The 25,263-nt window shown below is 41.2% G+C and overlaps 2 protein-coding genes across 2 annotated transcripts; one reads left to right on the top strand and one right to left on the bottom strand.

Moving 5' to 3' along the window:
* Window positions 1–5,505: 5,505 nt before the first annotated feature.
* On the bottom strand, window positions 5,506–20,354 carry PRMT7 (protein arginine methyltransferase 7). Its single transcript, XM_015873545.2, has 17 exons — window positions 20,050–20,354; window positions 19,097–19,133; window positions 18,169–18,318; window positions 16,772–16,880; window positions 16,322–16,434; window positions 15,383–15,624; window positions 15,087–15,264; window positions 13,906–14,033; window positions 13,518–13,659; window positions 12,937–13,020; window positions 11,493–11,540; window positions 11,077–11,166; window positions 10,290–10,451; window positions 8,070–8,144; window positions 7,452–7,612; window positions 6,327–6,423; window positions 5,506–5,722 (listed from the first exon to the last, which is right to left on the bottom strand). The coding sequence occupies exons 1-17, from the start codon at window positions 20,142–20,144 to the stop codon at window positions 5,564–5,566; spliced, it is 2,070 nt and encodes a 689-aa protein (XP_015729031.1). The 5' UTR covers window positions 20,145–20,354; the 3' UTR covers window positions 5,506–5,563.
* SLC7A6OS (solute carrier family 7 member 6 opposite strand) lies at window positions 20,325–24,491 on the top strand. The gene is made up of 5 exons (XM_015873559.2): window positions 20,325–20,543; window positions 21,063–21,440; window positions 22,047–22,247; window positions 22,693–22,819; window positions 23,600–24,491. The coding sequence occupies exons 1-5, from the start codon at window positions 20,385–20,387 to the stop codon at window positions 23,719–23,721; spliced, it is 987 nt and encodes a 328-aa protein (XP_015729045.1). The 5' UTR covers window positions 20,325–20,384; the 3' UTR covers window positions 23,722–24,491.
* Window positions 24,492–25,263: the final 772 nt, after the last annotated feature.

Raw genomic sequence — 25,263 nt, 5'->3', positions numbered from 1 at the left:
AGGATATAAATGCCACCTGTAACTCAGAAACCAGAAAACAAACAACCCCCCCCCCCCTACACACACACACCACATTCTACTTTTGTCTGACAGCATGGGTTGTTTTGTTATTTATAAAGCCAGCTCTGTAAGAAAAATGAAAGTTCTCCTGCAAATTAGATCTGAAAACAACGCAATTTCAGCAATAAAAAGTTATGCCTTTTAGCACACCAGAGGTGTGCACACGCAGTGCCAAAGTGGCTGTACGAGCTTTTGCTTGATCAGAACAAGACTGGCACGCCAAGCTACACACAAAGGAGCAAGCAAAACTGCATGGGAGAAAGCAAAACACCCACAGTTATGCATGGTTTCTTTGGTCCGACAGTCACACAGACGGACTCAACACCATAAGCTTTGTTCCAGAAGTCCCACTATATGACTCCCAACACAAAACAGGCCTCTAACCCAAAGAGTCTGCTCCCTCCTGCAAACTTGTGGGCTGAACACAGGTGGCGCTGTTTATTTCACACAGAAAACAACACGAAGGCCTAGATCAGACAGCAGAGCTGGGTAAGGCCGCAGCCCACCACCGCCACAAGACAAGAGCCCACAGCTGCAGCCCCGCCCCGCCTTCACGGTCGCCTTAGCTCGGTCAGCCCGGCTTTTCCTCACCGTTAGGCCTCACGACTGTGTCCCACGGTGCTCAGGCGAAGCGCTGACCCAAAACAGCCGCTCCCTCATTGAGGAAAGCGGGCAGAATGAAGAGAACCCATCCGCCCCGTCCTGAGGCTGCAGGCCGACAAAATGGTGCCCGCCGCCAGTCAGGAGCGGGATGCGCCTCGTGCTGAGGTGAAAATGGCGGCCCTCACAGGTGCTGCCCTCACAGGTGCTGCCCTCACCTTCCCCAGCACAAACAGCGAGTTGGGCACCGACCCCTTGTTATAAACACCTTTGCTGCTGCCTGGGAGGGGGTGTGGGATTATGCATGCAGACCTGCAGCACAGTCACCTCAAGGTTCCTAGAAATATGTCATGTTTCCTCTCAGCCGTCATCTTCAAGTACAGCAACAAAGGCTGTTTGCTTCCCTCCCTCTCAATGGCATTCATCGCGGCAGTCTGATTTATTTGCTTATTCTCAGGGTTGTGAATAATTGGCTTCTCAGACACTCTGGACACGAGGCATGCAGTTGCTTTATTGGAGCAGGATCCATCAAGCCTTGCTGAGCAGAATGCCATAAAGCACTGCCCGTTATTTGTGTTACACTGCTGCCCTTCAGCATAGCCCTGAGGAAGAGGAGAAGGCCCCTGGGGCTGAGCCCATAGACCACAGAGAGCCAATGGCCCTCAGCTGAAGGGCTTTCCCTTCACACTGAGCTGCTGTCGTTCCTTGATCAGTGCCTGTGTCCACAGAAGAGGCATCTTTAGGGCTCTCGAATCCTAGATAAGAACCCTGCTGGGGAAAAAAAAAAGGAAAAAAAGTGGGTCAACTTTGTGACAGCCTTCAAAACAACAACAAAGCCCTATGGCCTTATATATGTATTTTTAAACCATGGCTTTAATTACTGAAGTATCCAAGGATTTGCTGCCTCTGAGCCTTTATCTGCCGTATCTCGGTCAAACCTCCTAAGGCTGCACTTGAAATCACACTGCACTAAGCAAACAAATGATTAAAGCAGAACAAGGGAGCCAGGGGATTAGTTGATGCTGTGCAGCCCTGAGCAAGTCATTTTTAGCTCCGAGGCCCTAATCTTACAGTGATCTTGGGGCAGATGAAACACTTTGACACCCACACAAACCACTCTTGGTTTTTCCACATCTGAAAAACAGGGCTGATAATGCATACCTCTCTGAGAAGAGGCATCTGAATCATTAATCCACATTAAATGCCTGGAAACATGCAGTTTGAAGACCATTAAGTACCAAACCACATTAACAGTCTGCAATGCCAGCAGGGTCAATAAGGTAAAACAACGACGCAAGCAACGCTTGTATTCAGCTCATCATCACCAGAAAAATCTGCTGTGAAGAAGCTGCAAGTCTCCTTCCCTCCTAACAACCAGCTGTAACTACAAATAGAATACAAAAGATGAGTGCTTAAATGAATTAGTCTTGAACTGCATCCTCTATCTTGTTAAGTGCAGGAAGCCTTCACAGAGCAGTTTTGAAGGACTAATGAAGGAGAAAAGCAAGCTCCTGGATCCCGGCCTTTGGGTCGCCCAGCCTTCCGCAGTTCTGCAATGTGGAAACAAAACTTGCAGCTGCCTTGACTTAGAAAACACCTTTTAAGTAAAATGCAAGACTTTGCTCCATCAGGACTCTGACAACTTCACTGTTCTAAGAATATGATTCATTTGATGTATTTAAAACGGGACACTTTGCCTGCCTGCTCATTAGTAGGTGCAAGTCCGTATCAGTCTCACCAGCAGCTGTCAGTTCTAGTACTCATTTTCTATTTCAGTCTGTGTATGCACGGTGTATCTTATAGCATCACCAACATTTTATTGCACAGATGAGACAGCTGCAGTGTAAGACTGTGCACCTTTCCCTAACAGAAGTGTAAACATGTATGAATTGAAAACACACTGAACTATGAGGAGTGGATTCTCAGCACCCTCTCGTGGACTGGCACTGGGATAACCACGTAGTAACATCCACCAAACCTTGGTCAAACTTCAGAGTTAAAGAGAAAAGTTATTCTAGCAGCAGAACTGTGGTGGGGAACATGGATGGCAACAATTTTTAACATTTGATCATTCTTAATACTTTAGAAAAACCTATCTTTACTGGAAGTATTTCTTCTTGTGCCACATACAGTCAACAGTCCATTACATACTGGCTCTCATGCAATATTTGAGCTATAATATCAGTTGAGTAGTGGCAGGAGATCTCGTTTCTTTTAAAACATGCATCTATGCCTGCAGGCTGAGTCAGGATTGAACCTGTTGTCATTTGGGGGGGAAATGCCTCTGGAGGCAGCAGAGAATAAGTTTCTTTCCTGGAGAGAACAGGATGATCAACATATTGAGATGCCAATAGCCAGGAGCTCTTCCAACTCAGCACATCACAGCAATGCTTCTGTCAAGTCTGGGAACAAATGGGACATGAAATGTTGCCACTGGGTAGATGTGTTTTTCTGATAAAGTGGCTTTTTCTATTATTTTTTTCCTGTGTGCTTGCAGTAAAATGCCCTGTGGAAAAGGACAGAGATAAGTGCTTTGTTTTAAAAACACACATATGCAAGGAATGGAGAGTTTCCCCCTGCATGAAGCTGTTTTCCACACAATTTACAGATCATACCATGTTTTTAAGTCTACCCTGAAGAATTTACAGAAGCCAAGGAATAGTGCTACACTGCAAGGTTCGTGGAGCACTGGAAGTCGCTGCCCAGAACAGCTGCGGATGCCCCACTCCTGGATGGGGTTTGGGCAGCTTGACCTGGTGGGTGACAACCAGCTCACAGCAGGGGTAGGAACAAGATGATCTTTAAGGTCTCTTCTAACCCCAGCCGTTATATGATGGTTCTGTGATTATATGCCATGCACTCCTCATAACAGGTGAAAAGGCTTCCCCTAATTCACCCATATTCTTACCAATATTTCTATGTTTTCTAGGTAACAGAATTTAATGAATGGTGTGGCTGATGCGAAAACATTGAAACCACGTGATAAAGACTTGCTTCAACCTAGCAACTTCCGTGTGTTCTAACCAAACTCCCAAAGCAGGTTCAATGCCTGTCTAAGTACACAAGCATTCCAGAAAGCATTAACAGTGTTAACAGTGCTCCTGGCAATCCAGGTTTCCCAAGTGCATTCATCAGATTCTGTTCCTCTAAAGAACACACAGGTGCTAAAATATGCAGAGTGTTCCAGATTTCCTTCTTCCTTGCACCAGCAATATCATTACTGCTCTAGGAATACTGAAACTTAAGATGTTTATCCTCATGTGCTAATAATGACTTACATTAATTGCTGCAGTCCAGCTCTAGAAGCCCAGCTCTGCAGAAATGCTGCTGTTTTCCTTGTGGCCTTCACTTTTGCTATGCTCACCTTTGCAAGTCTGAAGAAAGCCAAGTCTCACAAAATTAAAATGGTTTGAGAAGGATACCTGTAAATCACAGTGCCTAGCACCTATCACAGTGCTCACATATCTCCAACATGTAACTCTAATAACAAAATGCTAATTCCCATCAAAACATGAGTCTGAGGTTAAGTATCCTAAAAGCACAGGTTCCAAAAGTGAAATCCACACAGCTTGTCAGGAGCTTCCTCCTCTAGAGAGAACTGTTACTTATGTAATCCTTCTCTTCCCCAGTCCTTACATTTATTAAGTGCTAAGATCCTGGTCAGGAAAATATTTAGCAGTATTTCACATGGCTTTCAGGTCCATAAATATGATCACACACTGAGGAAGAGGAAAAACTCACTGTGGTGACCAGGCAAAGCAGAGCAGGCTCCTGCTCCCTCACTGCTTCTTTACAGTATTCTTGTCACTTGGCAGAAGTTGCTGCTCAGAGGAGATGGGAGTAGCTTTGGTATGCAGTTATCCCTGCAGCTGGGTGACATGACCTAGGGCAGGCAGTACGCCGATCTTCTATTTGACTTCAAAGAACACAGACAAGGCAGAGCAACCGATTGTTCATCTAAAGCAGAATTAATTGCACACATGGTCACACACTGCAGTTTCTACCAACAGAATTTGGAATGTAGCTAATAAACCTCAGTTATGGGCAATACATTATTGCAGAACAACTTACAGCTTACCTGAACTTGCAGATATTATTCAGTCCACTTATGGGATGGATATAAGCCAGAAGTTTGCACGTATACACGTTACCTATACCCTTTTATTCCTGGTTTTATTCCTTAGTCTTTTATTCCTGGTCAGACTATCATCATTTGGTCACTTATAATCAACCCAAGTCTGTACATTTTCTAATTTTCAGTTATATATTTCTAGACTTTGCCCACTGTTCAATAATTGTCTCTTCAGAGATGCAGCATATCAGGCTCCAGAAGAATGTCAGTGCAACATACTTCAATTCACAGACTATTTCAGTTTAGTACTAACTACGATGTATGGGAGTCTGCAAGTAGCTGGGATAGCTCCTTTTCCCTAGTGAGCATATTAACACACATATGTAGTTTGGGATTTCTTTTTGATGATTAACCTCCATTAGACAGCAACAAGAGCAAAGCCTAGAACTAGATGAGTTTAACTCACATTTGTCTAATGTCAGCATAAGGTTTAGGGTCTTCATCTCCTAATATGCCAGATAATACCCAGTACACCAACCATTCTGTATTCCCATAATGCTATTCAGCACCCCAAAATACACACAGTTTCACACCAGAAGAGATGCCAGCAAGTACATGTATAGCTGTAATATGAATCCTGCAAGGAACACCCATCTTTAAGGAAACGTTTCTCTCTCCTTCCCTGGGTAGGTATTTTTAAAACAAAACCAAAAAGATTTAAAAGTATTTTTTAGAATGTTTGCTCTCTAAGCACAATAAAGAAAACAAACCTCTGCCATACAAAGAATATTATACGTGTTTATTATAATTTACATCACAAGTGGAAGTAATTTATAATAGCTTAAAATCCATGGCAATCTCTCCTGTCTTTGTGTCAAAATTTATCGCATACGTGACAGCAGTAGGAAGGTCTGTCAGAGCTTCTGATTCAATAACAGAGCTGAAAAAGTAGACAGCTTGCTTGCAGTGGGGATTCCATTCACAGTTTCCCTACAGGAAAGCGTTGAAAGGGAAAGTAGTTACAATCCTAGGATGTTATTGCTGCACAGTAATCATGCAATAAGAGCACAAGAGTTCTTGTTTTCAGTTCAGTACAGAAGGATCAGATACAAGTTCTCACAATCATTGCCAATCGCTCATTAAAGGAACGTGTAACTTGAAGTCTGACATGCTATGCTGCACATTGAAGTTACAGACAACAAACAGATCTGGTCAAGCAATATTTACACCGAGTACCAAAAACACCTCATCCTTTTCTGATTTTTTCTTTTTGTTTAACCGAGAACAGGAAGTTGTATGTTGTCTATAAGCAAGTTGTATTTAAGCTGTATAAATACTACTTTGTACCAGCCTCCTATCTGTATCCTGTATGTGGTTTCAATCTACAGAAGCATTTGGAGCCAATTCCGACTCTTATTTTAAGAGTCTTCCCACAAAGATATAAACAGAGAGCTCTACTAGTTCTGTTTACATAATATTCAAAGAGTTTAATAAAGAGCACTATGTAAATCAAGCATGGCCAACTGAGATTCATTTTTCAGCACTGTAATCCTAACAGACTTGGAGAGATAATAAAATCAGATTGAAGAAGTACCTTTTCATTAGGAATCTGCATCAGTCCTGTACTAACTGAGATATCAGCAGTAAGATGATATTCCATCCACAGAACTGCTCCGTGGCTCTTTCCCTTTCTGGAGAGAGGCAGGGGATTAAAATCCATCACCATAGCATTATCTTTATGTAACACCGATGCCTTTAAACATCGCACCCATTCCTCATCTAGCTGGCAGAGAGTGAGAGCTATAAAAGCACAAAGAACTTGTTTCTTTGAAAACAATATTGAATAGGATGAATAATGTGGTAAATGGTTTGCAACTTCTTAAACATTTGCAAACATTAAATCTAAGAAAGACAATGAAGAGGAACTTGTCATAACTAAACCTGCTAATAAACACAGCCATTTAACAGGCACTTAATAAAGCGTGGCAGAAATGATATGGCGCAGTCTGTATCACTTTTATTAATCACACAACCCATCTCACTTCAAGTCTGTGCTTCACGAGGGCAGAGGTCACACTGGTGTATTGCCTGTAAATGCAACCAGTGCAAAGGCAACAGAGACCCTACACAGATGGTTCTGGGTTTTGTGTAACCATTAATTGGGCTACACAATGGAAACACATGCTTACACAAACCCTGAAGAGTTACAAGTAACTTCCCCCTGTTTTTTAGTTTTAAACAGCATTTCATATCTGAAGAGCAGTAATTACGATCCGTAGTTATGGTGAAAAGAGTCTCAGACGACATGAAAAATACCAAGATTGTCAGAATTGTAGCTAAAGAGAAAGATTGTGTACACTTCAAAGCTATGAAACAGAATAATTTGGGAAGCTAAACAGGAGCTTTGCCTGCAGGAACACAGCAACAGGGAACGAATTCAAAGATTGCAAACAAACAAACAACTATGTGTTATGAAAACTAGAAATTAACCTGTTTACATGTTAAATCATGGTGACATCTATTAGAATGTCACTGTTGAAATACAGGCATATTATCTAAATAATTACCCTCTCGCTGTTGAAGCCTATCGTGAGTTGCCATGGGAAATTTCTGTTGGACTAAATTCCAATTCGGGTTACATTTTAAAAAACCATTAACTATGATGCCACTGGTTAACACACACAGTCTGAAAACCACTCATAGCAACGAGAAAACTCACCGTAACAGACTTACAGACCCCTCCATGCTGAGACAGTGCTGTGGTACAGTCTTTCTGAAGTCAAATAACAAAACCTCCTGGGGATTGGAGAGTGACTTACAAGGGTATTCCCACAAAGGGTGAGGTTCTGCTTCCTTCGATTCTCTAAAATTCAGAGAATTCTGAAGAAAGAAAAAGTAATACAATTATCTGAAAACAATCCAAAGGCAAATAGACCCTGTTTTAAAATTACACATCGTGACTTCAGAATATTTCAGCAATAAGGTTCCAACAGGATGGGACTGCTCTTCTTAGGTAAAGGAAAATCGTGCACTGCATGCATGCACTAAGTGCTAGGACCACAGCCCTTGATAGCCGGATAAAAATGGGTATTTTCAAGATACAATGCATTCAAACTTCACTTCTCTCTTGGGATGAATTCTGCTCTACAGGGGCCTGTACTCCCACACAGTGACTAAAGTCAATCTAAATGGCTACCACAAATACCTGCAAGAGCAAGCGAGGACGTCAGGATTCATTTATCAACAACTCCTAGGTGAGTTTACTCAATAGCCACAATATTTATGAAAAACTGGAACAGCAGTGCTGACTGACACACTCACTGTTAAACAGCCTTACTTTAATCATGTCATCCATAGTCCGGACATCAAATCCTTCACAGGTGCCACATGGACTCCGGATTCTCCATAAGTCCTAAAAAGGAAAACAGGACTTTGTTTCACCCTGTTAATGGAAAGGGTTTTAGCTGTAAAGTCAACTGCTAGTAAAGTGTGTGCACCTCCCTCCAGCCAAACCTAGACTGCCACACAACAGGACATACTACATTATACCTCTAAGTCACAGCATGGAATTCAGACCCACTTTAGTAGAATTTAAGGTAGCCGATACTGTGAACACTTGTATTTTAATTGATCTTCACTGAGTGAATTGGTCTGAATCAGTTCCTTCCTAACTAAGGATATATCAATGCTGAGCACTTTTGTCTGAAGACAAGTAAGAAAATAAACCATCACTCTTCCTTGTAGAACGTAGAGCTGGAAAAGAGGCAAAAGATACAGAAATAGTACATATTAAACTAAGACAAAAATGTTCTTGCCCTAAAATTGACATAATTTTCCTTCAGAAGACCTGAATTCTTACTACGGGAGCAATTTCAGTGTAATCATAAGGAAAAACATGAAGAGAAACCACTCTGCTGAATGAATATTTTAGGGAATATTTCCTCTTCTATTTAGATGGAAAACAAAGTTAAATAGTAATACAACAAATTTGCAATGGCCATATAAAAATTAAGTTACTGGGTGAGCTGAAGGCAATATGTTCTCAAAAATTCACAGTGTTGCTCTCCTACAGACACATTCAAGTATCTTGATATCCTTTTTTTTTTATTATGGAGATCAAAACTGCATGCAATATTCACTGCAAGGCCTTTCTTGGGACAAAAAAAGGACCTTATGCATTGAACACTCACAGTGAACGTGTAATCCTAACATTTTCTCCCCCAGTCTGCAGGAATGATTAACTGACAGTGAAAGAAAGATTAAGGCATGAAAGATTTACAATATATTTTTCCCCTCTACAGCCCACAGAAGACTTGAATAAAATAGATTTTCTACTCCACCGGTTTTCCAGGTCATATTCATCTCACCAATGGTGAACAAGATGCATTAGAACTTCAAATAGGATCATGAGACATTCTGTGTATGGAATCTCTCTGCATTCACCTCTAAAGATAACATCCTATAAGTGATCATTCGTAGCTACAGACTGCTACGATATTATGTTGTTAGAAATTAGGCACGTAGCATCCTGCTCCCTGAATGAAATTATGGACTGACTCATTTATAACTGGAAAATGTTCATCAGATTTCTTCTCCTGAATCCAGCCTTAGCTAATTGCTTAAGTGCAATGAGATACTGCTATTCTGACAACACAGAACAGGCTACAGAACTTCCGCAAAATACCTTACAAGAGTTTGTCTGTTTCTTCTGTCTAATCCAGAACTGACAAATGTAGAGTTCATCTAAAACCAAATTTGACCATTTTAGACTAGATTCACCACTGAGCAAAGAGGAAAGCATCAAATTTAAGTTATAACTTTTGGAGTAGCTTAATGGAACACAGCAAATTCTATGTTCTAACATGATAGCCACATAGGATCATAAAAGCATAAAACTGAGGCTTGGGTCACACAAATGTCATTCTAGGCTCATCTGCCAGAATACAGAATAAACCTAATCATCACTCTGTGTGCCTCAGTTTTGTCATCCATAACATGAAGAGAATAGTATTTACTTTCTTCTGAAACCCTTTGAATTCTAGGGATGTAAATCCTCAGGATAAAAGAGCGTAAGATCCCAATTAACTGCTTATTTCAATCTGATTATTGTTGATTAAACATCTGCTTCCCATTACGTGACTTGGATTTACATTATTTTCTCAGAATACACTTCAAATTCTCTACACTTCTGCAGAAAACCATGAGGTCTATGCAAAAACAGGCAGCATGGATGAATAATCACACAGGAGAAAAGAACATAACCACAGTACTGACATGCTCGATAATATCTGTCTAACGCAAATAAATACTTTAAAGCATTCAATCTTTCATTTAAAATTGCAAAAATTTTCAAGGTCATTTTCTGATAAGGGATGGCTGAAATGTCAAAACTCATCTCCAAGATGTCAAACATTCTTTCCTCAGGAGGCAAGCACAACGCACATCAAAGTGAACAGCACTGTAACTACATAAACTTGGTGTCAAAAACTTATGAAAGTGTACTCAGTTTTAGGTGAATTCGTGTCGATACAAAATGGATGGTTTTAAACAGACTCACCTGAAACTCCACGATCATCATGTGCAAGGCAGCAGACTGAGGTAAGACAGTGACATTGCTGGCAAGATGCTCGGTCACAGCCGTTCTAGCGTACCAGAAATACAGGTTATGCCATGGCAGCAAGCTTGTAGTGAAAAATGGCTCTCCAATAAGAACAGAAACCTTGGCAAAGAAAAGAGATAGAAGGCGTTATAATTGAGAACAACAGCTCAAAGAATAACATAGGCTAGTTACGTGTTCAATAGCTGGCAGTGCAATATAGCAAGCAAAGTCATCTATCTAAAAACTTCTCCATACAGATTTAATACTGTGTAACAGACATCTTTTCAAGCTGCTAAATTTTAAGGTGAAATCCCATGAAAAACTGTTGCAGTTTTCAAATGGAAAGCTTAATAAGAAGTGGCACAGAACTGCAAATTGAAGGATTTTAGGACATCCTGATCGACTGCGATCTTCAGATTGTCTTGAGGAAGAAGAGCTGCAGCCCTGAAGTATCCACGCGGTTAAACTGGTTTAACTGCTGTTACAACAGGTGGAAATTATGCTGGAAGGGGAAATCATACCTTTCAGAGGCAAAGCAAAACCAACAAAAAAAAAAACTAAAAACTTCCAAGTCTTTAAGCTGTGCTCCACCCAGTCTCAGCAGGTGGAAGTCTCAAATGACTGCTACTTTGTATGAACTGTGGTTCCCTGTAGTTGCAACAACACAACTGGAAAGCAAAAATCACCTTCCTGTTCCTCTTCCTGTCACACCACTGACATTCAGTACATGACAACTATTCCATACCTTTTTATCTTCCAAGTGAGACGATGTCAGCAACTCAGGACGGGCTTCTATTATTTTAATCTTATCTTCAAGATGATTGGCTTTAAAAAGCTACAAAAAATAAAGGAACATTCTGTTTTTATCTAAAGCTACAAATGAGACTCACACCCACACCAAGATAATACTTCAATAAAAAATAAACAAGAAACAAACAAACACACAAAAGGAATCTTTAAAAACCGCCTTCCACACCTCAGCCCTCAGGATGGGACAAATCCATTCCTGAAGGGTGCGTGCACTCAGCATCCCTCAGCAGGAGGAAGGAACTGCTTGTTGTCACCTCCTAGGTGAGGCTGCTGCAAACTAGATGGTGCTCTCACACTCCACTCATCCTCACAACAAATATTCACTGCTTGAACACAAAACCAAATACTCACTTTTTTCATGACAGAGCAGGACACGGCAGAGTTTTCCAATGTAAACACCTATAGAAAATACACCATGGATAGTCAAATAGCTTCGTAGTTCTTAGTTAAAATGATTATAGATTGAATGATGAAGGAGATATTTTGGTACTCTAATGAACTGAACCTGCACACACTTAATAAGAAACTCACATCTATGCTACAGTCCTTTGTCAGTAAAACTCTCAGTAGCTACTGGCTACACAATGCTGCTTTCGCAAGAGGGAAAAAAAACCCAAAACTGTACCAAATGCAACCATATATTTTCCTTTTTAAAAACGCACATAACATTAGTGTTTGCTCTAGGCACAGATTTACCTCTGAACAAACACAGGGATGTTCCTATAAAGGAAACTCTTACAACAGAACCCTGAAATCCAAACTGCAGTCGGCCAGATATTCAAATTTCCACTCTGACAACAGTTTGGGGATTGAGGTTTATCGGGATGGAAGCTTCAGGAGGACTTGTTATAAATGGCATTGTATGCAGTTTATGTTCTGAATACGGTTATAGTGTGATAAACAGTTTTAACTGTATTGCCAGTCAAGCTACAAGACTTCCCCTAGTTTTCTTGTTCATCAGAATGTTCACTCAAGATATCCAGATTAGTTATGCACACTTAAATAAATGTGCAAAGATGTTTTGGAGTAAGGGGGAAAAAAAACAACATAGGAAAACATTTAGGTTTCATTCAGTCTCAGTGAATTGTTAAGCAATATGATCCTACCAGCCCATGGAAAAACAGACTGGCCTCTTTTAAGACTAAAAGTATGAGAGCCATCAGTCACTAGCTGATCTCAGCACGTTTATTCACTTCTATGAGCTACCTGGTGGCAGCTTCTTTGGGATTATACTACATTACACATTCCTGGATGTTCAGTCCTACTGTGACAGATTTTAGGCTGAGGGGCCTCAAGCAGGAATGTACCAAGGAAGGTAGGTATGTAAATGCAACAGCCAGGCAACTCTCAGTCTTTCATCCACACACAGGTTCAGTATTCTTAAAGCCTCTTATCTGGCTGTCACAGACCTTCCACTTTCAAGTGGATAATAAATGTAATTATAGAACTGTGAATAGAAAAAGAAGAAAGAAAAGACTGCCAGACATTTTGTTCGGGGGAACTTTCAAAAGCCCCAGCATATATGAAGGTAAACAGTAATCAGCAAGGAATGAAAAACAGCACTTTCGTTCAAGGCTTTGCATTGGCAAACACCAAAATTGGTTACTGTTATCTCCCTAGAGCTCAGCTTGATGAATTTAACCTACTTTTCAATACAATGTGAGCCTCTTTCCCACTTGTCACTGAAGAGGCACTGGAAATAATTAAATGATGCACTGGAGTACAACAGATTTGAAAACACCAAGGTGAAACACAGAGCTCAGGAAAAAAGCCACCCCAGAAGGAAGTATTGTACCTGCTCTGCTCCGAGACAGTGAGCCAACACAGGTAGCAGGCTGCCATCACTGATGCAAAGGCAAACGCTATCTGTTCTCAGAACCTATGGGAAAATAAATTGTCGCTGTTATTCCTATTCCAAACAAAAGAATACTCATGTCTTGGACATTTTGGAGGTGTTTTCCCTCACTTTTTATAGCTGCATAGCAAATATGAACTGAGATATACATGATTAATATAAGGACTTCAAGCAGAACAGAATAGTGTAAGAAATGTTCACGTAATCCCTCATTTTAGGAAAGAAAATGGTTTCACCAACACATATCAGTGTGTAGAACATGTTTTTATTTCCACATGATCATAAGCCTGTCTTTATCCAATACACCAATACACAGAGCTCCTAAAATTCCTCTGAAAAACAAAAGACACACCAAAAAGGTGCTTGTTACAACATACCAAATCCAATTTGCATTTGCTGATGTAAATAAAATACACTCTATGAACAAATCCTTTAGCAAGGCAGAAAAAACTCCAAAAATTGCAACTAAGACAATACACCTATCAGAAAAGCCAGGCATCCTAAAGGCAGCGTGCACTCACATTCATCAGAGACTTGATGTACTGGCGTGTTCGGTTCTGATCATTCAACTCCCCAAAGCGTGGTCTGTTCCAAAGAAGGTGGGCCTGGCATCTACAAACAGGACTCTCAACACGAACATCTGCCTTATTCTCATCTTCTTCTCTGGAACAACAAAAATAAGTACAGGTTCCAGCAATCCAAAGCTCAGTTGTGTTTCTATGCAGCACTTTCTTTTTTTATTTTCCTACCAGCCCACTGTAGTGTATTTTAATTTGTTTAGGCTTTCGGTAATTTTCTAGTCTTTAGCTTTTCATCTTGTTCTTATATCAAATATCTCAGCTTTAAGTGCAGCAATTAGCCCAGCTTGGAGGAAGCTACCACCCCTTTTTAACACACATATCTCACTACCTGGCTTTCTGCAGTGTATACCACACGGAGTATTCATCACGACAGGCAGTCAGGTGCACCTTCTCACCCTGGAGAATCTGCTCTTCTTTTGGAAGGAAATAAACACACTGCATCCAGTGATCTCTCCACTGAAAAGGAGTTGATGAACAAAAGCTTAGAGATTCACTCAAACAGTAAATGCACAAGGAAAGAAATACAAAATATCAATTAGTAAGAATAGGCATGACTTTGAAGCACTGACATATAACTAGTTGGAAGATTCTTCATGTTAGCGAGGCTGAGTAAGGAATAATACTGTGCATTAAATAAAGGTACTCTGCATTGTTGTCTTGAAATAGGATAAGCTTGAAACCAATGGCTTGCTGCGTATCTAAGCTTGTGCTTTATGAAATGAAAACCATAATGAAAACACATTTATTAATGCTGTTTTACCTCTACACTTACATTAGAAGCATGTACTGAATTGCTGACAGTGAGCAGTGATTGGAGTCTCATGAATCAAATGAGCCCAATTAGTGTCACTGTGACATGACAACACACCAATCCAGGCATTCCAAAAAGTTGCTTTCTGTAATGCGAATGTTTTAAGCCAACTAAATGCCCTAAGCTTGTTAGTTTCCCCTTTCATTCTCAAACACAGTAAGTGCAAACAAGTGCTCTGTAGTTTCCTTTTGACTAACTTTATCCTGCAAGTAAATACAAAAACATAGGAGTGATCTCCCATTCCTCTCAATATCCACTATCAACTCGTCAGTCTTCCCTAAAAGTCCTCTTCCTTATGGGAATATAAATATATTAAAGTTAAAACATTTGGAAATTTCATACAAAAAGCCCCATGGAAGCAAAACACAGCCTGATATTCTGACCAATGACAGAGACTAATTTAAAAAATAAATGAAGAAATGTGGAAACTGTTGTTTTATTTCTTAAAAGTAAAACAAAAGTAAACACCAAAAAAATCAAGAACTGTAGATCTACAAGGCAGCCTCAGCTTTTCATTAAAGCAAACCTACAATTTGTGCATAAAATTAGCATTTTTATGATTTATCACCCTCCAATACATAAAATATTAGCAAAGTTCCTATACTGTTTACAAGACAGCTGTTTAAAATCCCCAGTAAGAACTTTAAATAATTACTGAAAGTCATTTGATTATGGTATCTGAGGGCTCAGTATTTTACCTGGAAAGCAGACATGGGTTTTACCCAGTATGGAGCCATCGTGCAGTTTATTGTTCCAGAAGGATCCATGTCAATATCCCACCAGGAAAGTACAATTTGTGCCTTGCCAGATTTTACAGGCTCCAGCTGCACTCTGTAGCAGGTAGATGCACTCCTTACTGGCTTACTGAAATCCACGCTGTGGAGAAGCACCAAAATTGTGAATAGAAACAGTTCTGAAATGCTCAACTGCTTCCTCAGCAGAACGCACAACTTAAAGAAAAACTTTGCTCTGAACAAAGCTGAGCCTACACTACCTGAACATAGTCACCACATCACTAAGGATGGTGAAGTCACTTGAAGGCATCTGGTTCAGTTGGATATCACAAACAGAAGGAACACCTGGGCAGTTCTCCATTTCTGAAGGGGAGACAATAATTTTTTCACCATCCTCTGCTTCAACATGAACAGGAAACAGTTTGTTCCAGGACCACATTCTTTTGGATTCCACTAACTGGACATACACTGTTGCTCTGTGAGGCACTGCCTCACATCCTTCCTGAGTGTGCAAAACAAAGGGTAAAAGAATTCAACAAAGCTGCATTATTAACATACATGAAAATTACACCAATTGAAATGCCAACCAACTTAAAGGATAAGTAATTAGACTGGGAACTTGGAAATCTTAAACTCCATTTCTTTCACAGACTTCTGACACCAGAATACTCTGTGAAATATGATCGGCCTGTCCATCCCACCAGGCATCCTTTAGGACTACTTTGAAAGATCACTTTGTTATACTAATGATACAACAATACTTGCTCAGCTAAACTTACATCTGCATTCTCATTCTGAGGTGACAGATCTATTTTGAGCTTCTCCAAGCACATAACTATTAAGCGATCAACGTTAACACAGAATTTGTTATTGCATTGAGCTTATATATAGACATAGAACACTGGCACAAATATTTATTCAATGACGACTTCATAACCATGTTTAAAGCACAGAAAACATACAAGCTGTTCTAAACAAGCACAGAACTAAAAGCTGGCTGCAAGGCTCGGGAGTTACACTTTGGCAAAACAGACCAATTACAATGGAGAGCTGAAAAAAGTTACGGAGTGTTTTTGTCTTTATAGGGTAAAAACAGGTGAAATGAAGCCTAGAAAGCTCAAGTTTTATCATCTACCTCTATCCTACTCCAAAAAAAAAAACAACCCTAGGGAGGAATCTGACACACCACATTTTCTTACCTGTACAAGGTACTTGTGTGCATGCTCATAGGTTGGTAAAGCACCTTCTCCTATCAGCTCTGTGTCAAATAATTCTGTTACCAGGATATTTGCACGACACTGCATATCTCCATCTGAAAGACATATTGCTGTTGCTATAGTAACTCATACATAAAAGTCTTTTAAGAAGCTGGTGTGTTGAAAAGACAAGTCATTCAAAAACTCTCTCCTGACAGAGAACCTATTGAAGTGCACAAATTATTTACCCGTAGAAGTTTATTGACTATGTAACTATTTAAATATTACCAGAAACATTTCCTTGTGAAGTAATCTTCCAATATTACTTTCTGGATAGAAAAGGATCTCCTTTGTTTCATTAAAATCACTTAGAGAAGTACAAAAATACATATTTCCTCAAAGTATTGAAGTAGTATTGAAATATATACATAAACCTCGCTTCATATTTCTCACCTGGCCCGACTGTGACTTCAGTGGAGTGCTTATTGATTACCTTGATCTTATCACGAAAACCATTTTTCTCTACTATCTTCACCGCAGCATTAGCCATGGGTTTGAAAACCTGTAAACAGCAAGATTGCAACGAACGGGTGAGCTGATGTTACCTTCCAAAAATACAACAACACAACACGCAGCACATTTAGTGTTGCTAAAATTTTACACCTGTATTTTTTTTCCTGTGGTTGAAGTTCATGACCACGAAACAAGACTTTAAGCCTCCCTTCAAAAGTTCACAGGTCCCTAATGGCACTGGTTAAAATTGACTCTCACTGTCTACAAAAGCTACTCAACTAACTCTTGAAAGACAAGAACATCCCTCACGAATTGTCTAACATTTACATTAAAAAAACTTGCCCTTAAACATAAAGGGACCCCAAGGGGCTCCAAAAAACCTTTCTGTGCTCAAGATGTAAAAATAAGTATATCAAATTAAAAGGGAAAAAAACAACCAGTCCATAAACAGTCACCAGAATATACCACAACTCTGCTCTTATTAACAGTATAATATTGAAGAAAAATTTTCGTTCCTTCAGAACAAGGAGACAAATAAAGAGACAGATTGAAAATAAGCAAATAATGAAAAGCATGGTAAAAGGGCTTAATGACTACACTGTTTGTAAGCACACAGATTTTGAATATTCTACCCAGCCACAAAATATGATAGCTCAGGATAAGAGATTTGTGGCCATGTTGGAACCTAGCCCCTGTTCCACAACTGGAATAATATACTGCTATTAGAACTTATATACCCGTGGCTTCCAGATTCAACCTAGTGAATGTCCTCTGTTTCCACAATTCATTACAATATGTTAAACTGGTTAAAATATTCCCTTAATGTAAGTAACTGCTGTTAGCAACCATCAGGATTCAAAACTGTCAACGCAGCAGGAGATCCTCTATGTAAACACAGAGATGGAAGAATCAGTTGATGAGGCAGTCTCTCTATTAAGACGCAGCCCATGTTTTGATTTACTGGTATGAGAGCCCATCAACAAGAACTGAAACTTAGGAAGATCAGCAACATGGCTTGAGAATATTCACTGTTTTCAAGTTTTCCATATTACACGGGAGTTTAGTTAAGCGGGGAAGACAGAGCAGTATGAAAGTGGACTGTTTGATGATCTCCTTATTGACACAAACTGTTCCCTACAAAAATGTTATGTGCATTTTCAGCTATACTCTTTGAAGATCCACCTTTTCTCATGTGCATGAAGATATAAAATCTGCACTTCAGAAGGAGCAGTACAGCACAGCAAACGTACCGACACGACTGGTTGTGAAGGCACAACTGCACTGAAGCTCTTAAAAAGAAATTACAAACACGGATGCAATGTGTAACAAATGCTTACCTCAATTGCATAGCAGAAATCTGCACCTGCTGAAGCTGCCATCATAGACAGGAGTCCCGTACCAGTCCCTATGTCTAGAACAATTGCTTTCTCACCTCTTCCCTTTACTCGGCTCACGGCAGCACGAATACCTTGGTAATATTTCACGTTCTGTGGAAATGAAATAGAAGTAAATACATAGTAGGGGTTGCATTTTTAATAAAATGGGATCAACAACCTTCTACCTACTTATAACTTTTGTGCAGAAATTTTTCCCTTCTCAGACTGCATGCATTCATCATTAAAAAAAACAGTCATTCCTTGTGCTGTACAGACACACCAAAGCCACTGTTAGTAAAAGTGTTAACAAATACAAGACACTTTATGAAGCTGATAACAATAACCGTGTAAGATGCTACAGTTTTTGCTTCAAGGTGTCACAGTGTAGACACACAGAAGTTCTTTAAAAGGTTTGTGACAAAACATCTTGAGCATAAGGAACATTTAAACCATTCCTCCATCACACCTGTAGATACGTTATCGATCTTAATTTTCTTCACAGTCTTCATCTGTAAATGCACCAAATCATAACGGAGAATAAAGACAGACTTTCCTTACATGCCTGTGAGAACTACAAAGCCCAGCTTCACATTTACAGCCTGTGAAATTCTACCAAGTGAGCTATGTCACAATCCCAACAAAAATGACAAATATAGAGCAACAAAAGCAGCTGTTGAGTGTAAATATCACGTTCTGCAGTAAAAAACTCTGCACTAGAGACAGATGTAAGAAGAATCTGACCTGATCTAAGAGCAGGTCAGATACCTCGAGGAGTACAAATATAAACACTTTATCCTTTGGAGAAACCTACACCATCATGCAGTGACTGCTGCTCAAGAGAAAGAGAGTGTTTCCTCACCATTCAAAAGTTTGTTGCTCCTGTACTCACCCTGTCCTTATCGTGAAGCATGTCTGCATAGCGGGACCTGCAATAAACGAAACTCCAATCAGCACACTGCGAGACACCACAGAACACTAAGTCTCATAGGACAACCTTTGTTTTCCCCTGCTAATGCAACCAGTCCCATGTCCCATGAACATGTGAAGATAACTCTGACGTGCTCTTTGAAGTTCCAAGTGGTTTCCCAGACATAAGGAATTAAGTAATGTCAGTGGTGTGGCCACAAATTCCCACAAACTAATTAATTACTGGCACATATCCTTTCTCCAACAATGGATCCAAAAGTATGGACCTATGAACAGTCAGATGTGAAATAACAGCTGGGACACAGTGAGGATCATATAAAGCAATTAAGGGCTGTCTAATGATGGTCTGTCATTAATTACCAGCGTTCACACAAAAGCTGCAGGCTAAATTAATCATAAAATCACACTGTCGTTAAGGATGGAAAAGACCTCTCAGACCCCTAAGTCCAACCTTAACCCATCCCATTGTGCCCACTGCCAACATCCCTCTGTGCCGCATCCCCACAGCTCTGGGACACCTCCAGGGATGGTGACCTCCACCTCCCTGGGTAGCTGTGCCACTGCATCGCTCTGTCAGAGAAGGAATTGTTCCTAATATCCAACCTGACCCCCCATAGATGAGTAACAACTCGAGGCCAGGGCAGACAGACACCAATTCTGTGCTGCAATATGGATCCCAAAGAAATTCAGCCAACAGACTTTGCCACAATTAGATGAACACCACTATTAAAATCAGCACCTCCTGGAAACGTTCAGAACAACCTCAGTGGAACTTCTTGGAGGATGCTCTATGAATCTGTGCACTTACTGCCCAGCCCCATACGTGCCATAGCATTCAGCCTGTCCCTGCATGTCACTGGCATTTCTATGGATACAGAAGCAAACTGGAAGCAGCATGCTGACTTCCCCGCATACCTCGCAATTTCTTGGTGGTAGTCATAGTCCTCGTCCTCTTCTACCCACTCCAACGAGCCCGTGGTGGGGTTGGCTCTTCCACAAAACGTCTTCATGATCGATCTCAGCAATTTTGCTATCAGGATGCAAAACACCGGCTGTACAGCAAGCAAACACACGTGCGTATTCAACCCCCGGACTGAACAGGGAATAAAGAAAACAACCCACAAACCCACCCTGGGCCGCTCCCAGCCCCCCACTCCCGTTCTCCCCTCTCGGAAGTACGGCAGCGTGCAGCCCGTCCTGCCCCGCGCTGCCGGCAGTGCCCGCCCCGTTCCGGCGTGCAGCGCGGCGCCATGGAGCGGCCGGCCGTGCTGCGCGTCCAGCGGAAGCGGGGCGGTGCGGAGCCGGCCGAGGCGCTGCTGCTCGCCTGCAAGAGGCTGCGGGCGGAGCACGAGCACGGAGCGCCGGTGGAGAAGGGCGTCTTCAAACTGGTGGCCACCGTGTCCTCCAAGGTACCGCCGGGGTGGGCGGCCTGCGGGATGATGGTGGGGAAGGCGCTGCCGAGTTTGGGTGCTGAAGCTCGGTGACGCGGCTTCCAGCTAATGGCTTTTCAGTGTTGAAAAGAATTGGTTTTTCTGGTCCGCTATAACCGCTTGTAAAGGATATTGTGAGTTAACTTCTAGACGCTTCTAGAAAGAAGCATGATTACCGCTGACGGTTACACCGTTTCCATTTGTAGAGTCATTTGAGGTGGGAGGGACCGTAGAGGCCACATGGCCCCGCTCCCTGCGTGTAAATCTCTCCTTTCGTTTGAAACCATTTCCCCTTGTCAGTCACAGCAGACTCTGCTAAAAGGTCTGTCCCTTTGTACAGCCCCTGCAGATCCCGACAGGCTGCTCAGCTGTCCCAGAGCCTTCCCTTCTCTGCTGCACTGCCCCAGCTCTCAGCCCCTCCTCGTATGGAGGTGTCCATCCCTTCTCCGGATGCACTCTAACAGGTTTATGCTTCTTCTCTTTTTTTTCTTCTCCCAGAACGAACCCATTCAGAAATACATTCAAGAAGGGATCAGTAAAGACAAAGCAGCGCAGAGCCTGCGGCCCTCCTTGGGGAGCACACAGCGCATCGCACAGGAGCTGCGCTCCTCCAAGCAGGTGAGGAGGAAGGAGAACCGATACCGGGTAGTCACCAGCCACCGGCCGGGATCCAGCAGGACAGCGGCAACCCCCACAGACAGCGAGGCAGGGAGCGATGGCAGCACATCGACCCCTACAGCAGCAGGAGATGCGTCACAAGAGGAGAGCAGTGCTGGCGATGAGAGCTTGGATTGCGGGGGGAACTTCCAGCTGTTTGATATCGTGCAAGAGGAGGAGGTGGTGGAAGGCCCCAGTTTTACTGCAGCGAACCCACAGGTCAGCAGATAAACCCAGCATACCTGAAGTACTTTTCTGTCCCTGACTGGGATGTGTGGACAGACTGACAGCTAAAGGTTTTTGCATCCTGTATTCCTGTGTTCAACAGGAGCTTCAGCCAGAGATTTGTAACTTGCACTGGTTAACACATGGTGCAAGAAGCAACTTGTCTGAGTACCTGAGAGCACCTTAGAGATGTTAGACGGCCATTCAGATTTGGCTCATACCACTGTTTTTTCCTGTGTGCTATTCATGTATATTAATGCTCCTATTTATCTGTTAGATGGGTTGCTATGTTGTTTTCTCCCTGCTAAGAAAAGAAGACTAATTCATATCCCTTCAGTAGTTTGTAGTGAACCTATCCCAGCAGCTGTTTCCTGTAATGTGAAACAAGGCATGGCTGCACAGTACTACATTAAGAGCAATATTCTTTGCTGTTCTAAATTGTTAGTGTTACAGATATCTGTGTTGCAATGGAAAGTGTTTTGGCCTAAGATTTCAGCATGTCTCCCTTTGCTGTTCCCTGCTGTCGTAGGAGAAACTTTTACTGAGACTTTGTGTGTCTGGTTCAGTGAAGATCTGCACGTTTGTTTATTTCTTGAACAGAAATCTGCTGATCCTGACGTGATTCTTTGCAATGCAGTAGAGATGATCCGTGAGCGTTTAAATGTTTCTGAAGATCACAAAAAAGTGGAGCACCGTGAGAAAGATGAGTACGTTTATGACATCTACTGCATGGAAACAGCAGCTCCTGGTTGGATCCAAAACATCCTCTCTGTGCAGCCTTATAGAGAAGAATATGAACTGGTAAGGGCGTGAAGAACAGACTGATCTTAAGTAGAAAGGTCAAAAATAAATATGCTTAGAATCCTATGAAGAATGGCTGGGGAAGGACCATTTATGCTCAGTGCCAGTTCTGTGCTCATTCAAGTTACTCTTGATTCAGTCAAGTTCTGATATGACAGAGAATGCTGAATATGATTTTCACGTACTAGGAATTCAGCTGGCCTCAAAATGACAGATATTGACATAAGTAATTCATATCCTACTTTCCCTAAAGCAGATTGCCATGTTTCTGTGGACGTACTGGCAACATGAATTTTTCTACCGTGTGCTTTGTGTGACTGTAGAGTTACTGTGCTGGCAGCAGATCAGCTTCTCTTGGCTCTTTGTGATTGTTATACAGGCAGCTGAAGAACTGCTTACTGCAAAGTGGGTGTATTAATATTGAACTTTCTGTTTTGACATACAGGTAGATGATGTTCAAGTCCCAACTGAAACATATGAAGATGAAGATGATGAAAATGATGAAGATAACTGGCGCAATGATTATCCTGATGAAGATGAATTCTTAGCTGAGGAAGATGACGAAGAAAAAGGTATGTCTGTCATAAGTATTATTTGCTTTCATGCTGTGCACATATAAATCCCATCCATTTTCCTGTGTTTTCTTTCTTAAAGAAAAATAAGCAAACAAAAAACCTGACAGCACTGCTAAGTTACTGTTCTGCTCTTGCACTGGGTTAAATGTGCACAAAGAAGGATAATTTTGGGTGGTCCTCTGTTAAGGCAGGAATTGGAAGCAGTGATCCTTCTGTGTCCCTCCTAATTCAGGATATTGTGTGATCCTGTGATTTTTAGCACCTCAGCAAAGGAAGCTGATGCTGAATGAAGGAATACAGAATGGGGAGCATGAACTTCTGATAGAGGAAGTGAACAGTTAAATGGTTTCATTGTGTCTTGTAAAACTAACATGTAAGGTTTAGGTACTGGCCTTAAAACACATACATTTCACTTTTCCAGCTGTGCTGTGTTCAAGATCAGATATTCTTGCAGGCTGTCATCTTTAGACAGAGGTTTATCTTTTGTGGACCTACAGCAGATCTTAATGTTTTTGCAAAGTCCTCACTTTCAGGGTGCTGCAATTGCAAATGATTGCTTGATTTCAAAAGGAATAGGTGACTTCGTTCCACATTCTTATGAAAGTTTCTTAACTCCCCATCCGTGTACTCTCAAGTATAAATAATAATCAAATCTCATGTAATGCAGTTGTTCAAGCTTAAAATTAACATGTGTTATTCAAGAAGTTAAAACAGTCTGAAGAACTTGTTTAACTTAACAAAGGGATAACACAAAAACATTAATGTGCTTTTCTTTAGACTCTGAAGAGAGCTCCAGTGATGAGGACCAGTGTTACAGGAGAAGAACGTGGAACAAATACCGTCAGGAGGTTCTACAGGAATTTGGCTATGATGAGATCCAGGACTTGGATTCTGACTAAAAGCCTTTTATTTATTGGAAAATGAAATCCACAGAACTACTGCAGGACTGCAAATCCAGACAGCTGCTGCTGGCTGTTCATAAAAGTGTTACAGGGGAAAAAAACAATATGAAAAAAAGCCCTACCAATCAATGCCTGGAAAGACACTTTCTGCTGGAAGTTGTACTGATTGGGACAATAGAAAACCAGTCTCTACCTGAATGAGCTGTAAGCTGAATTCTTGCCTGGCTGGCTTTTAAATAGCATTTTTAAACTGTTTTTGGCTGGCATAGTTCACCCTGATGCATACTGTCCAGGCTCGAGTACTAAACTGGAATTCTGGCAAACAGTAAAAGCTTTTCTTACCATCCAAGCTGTCACAAATGCTCAGTCAGCTTCAGCTGATACTAAATAAGTTGGTCCGAGTATGGACATTAGATGATGCAAATTTTCTTTTCATGTAGAAGATGCTGTATGACTTGAAAGAGAATATTCCTCTAGTTCCACAGTGCTGGGGTTATGACAGGAAGGTTCTTGTGGTGACTAATGTACCAAGTTTCAAAGGATGAACACAGCTGCCCTGAGGGCAAGTTCCTACTCAGAAAAGGCACTCACTCCTCGTGCTTTCTACTGTATTTGTTCCTAAGTTTCAAGTTACCTTCTTTACAAATGTTCGAGTGTACAAACCACCCATTTGGCTCTCTGTCCGGTAATTCCAGTGGAACAATGTATATGCATTTGAATTGTAAATAAAGAATCTTTGATTAAGTTTTCTTTACTCAAAGATCACAGAAGTTGGTTCAGCTGAAGTTACTTTAGAATGTTAATTACTGTAACTTTTGCACAGCTTTCTGTAATCAGGTACTCGATTGCTGGTGCTGATCTATGTTGTAATGTTGCCTAGCAGCACCAACACTTAAAAGGTTTTTGGTTTGTCAGGGAAACAGACTGCAGAGTTTTTGTAGTCTGGATAGTGAACATATATCCATATATACATATATAGGCTTCATAGTGTACCTGTTGTAGTCTGTAGTAAACTTGAGACCATTTTTTTACCTTAATCATACACGTACTTAACATTGATTACCAAAACATCCATCCAAGAAGTTTAGGAGCTACAGTGATACCTCTGCACTTTTTTTCCAGCATTAGACTGCATTAGTGCTGTTACAAGGGAGAAGCCTTCCCCCATCCCTTCCTTGGACACAAGTGCATTGTCTGGCTTCCAGCTTCAATGTACAGAGCAAGTGACAGCTAAGCCACAACATCACCAAAGCCTACTGAAGCTCCATAACACGTTCTGTTGTGTTATAATTATTAAAACTGCAGGTATTATCAGACCTTGTTGAGACTTGTGAAGAATTTTAAAGTCTGCAAGAGTTCTCAGTATGCTATTCTACTCCCAGGCGTAGTTAAATTTCCCTCTCATGTCCAGAAGAGGGCAGCATCCCAAATGCTATTCTCTGACTGAAGTCTCTGGAAACAGCTCGTTTCCTTTGCTATACACTTAGCTTTTGCTGTACTGCGGCTGTCAGATGATAACCTAGCACCATCACCTGTATA

This window comes from Coturnix japonica, chromosome 11 (genome assembly GCF_001577835.2).
Source record: "Coturnix japonica isolate 7356 chromosome 11, Coturnix japonica 2.1, whole genome shotgun sequence".
In the NCBI taxonomy this organism is placed as follows: Eukaryota; Metazoa; Chordata; class Aves; order Galliformes; family Phasianidae; genus Coturnix; species Coturnix japonica.
The sequence above is the reverse complement of the archived record's forward strand: the minus strand, read 5'-3'. Positions and strand labels throughout refer to the sequence as shown.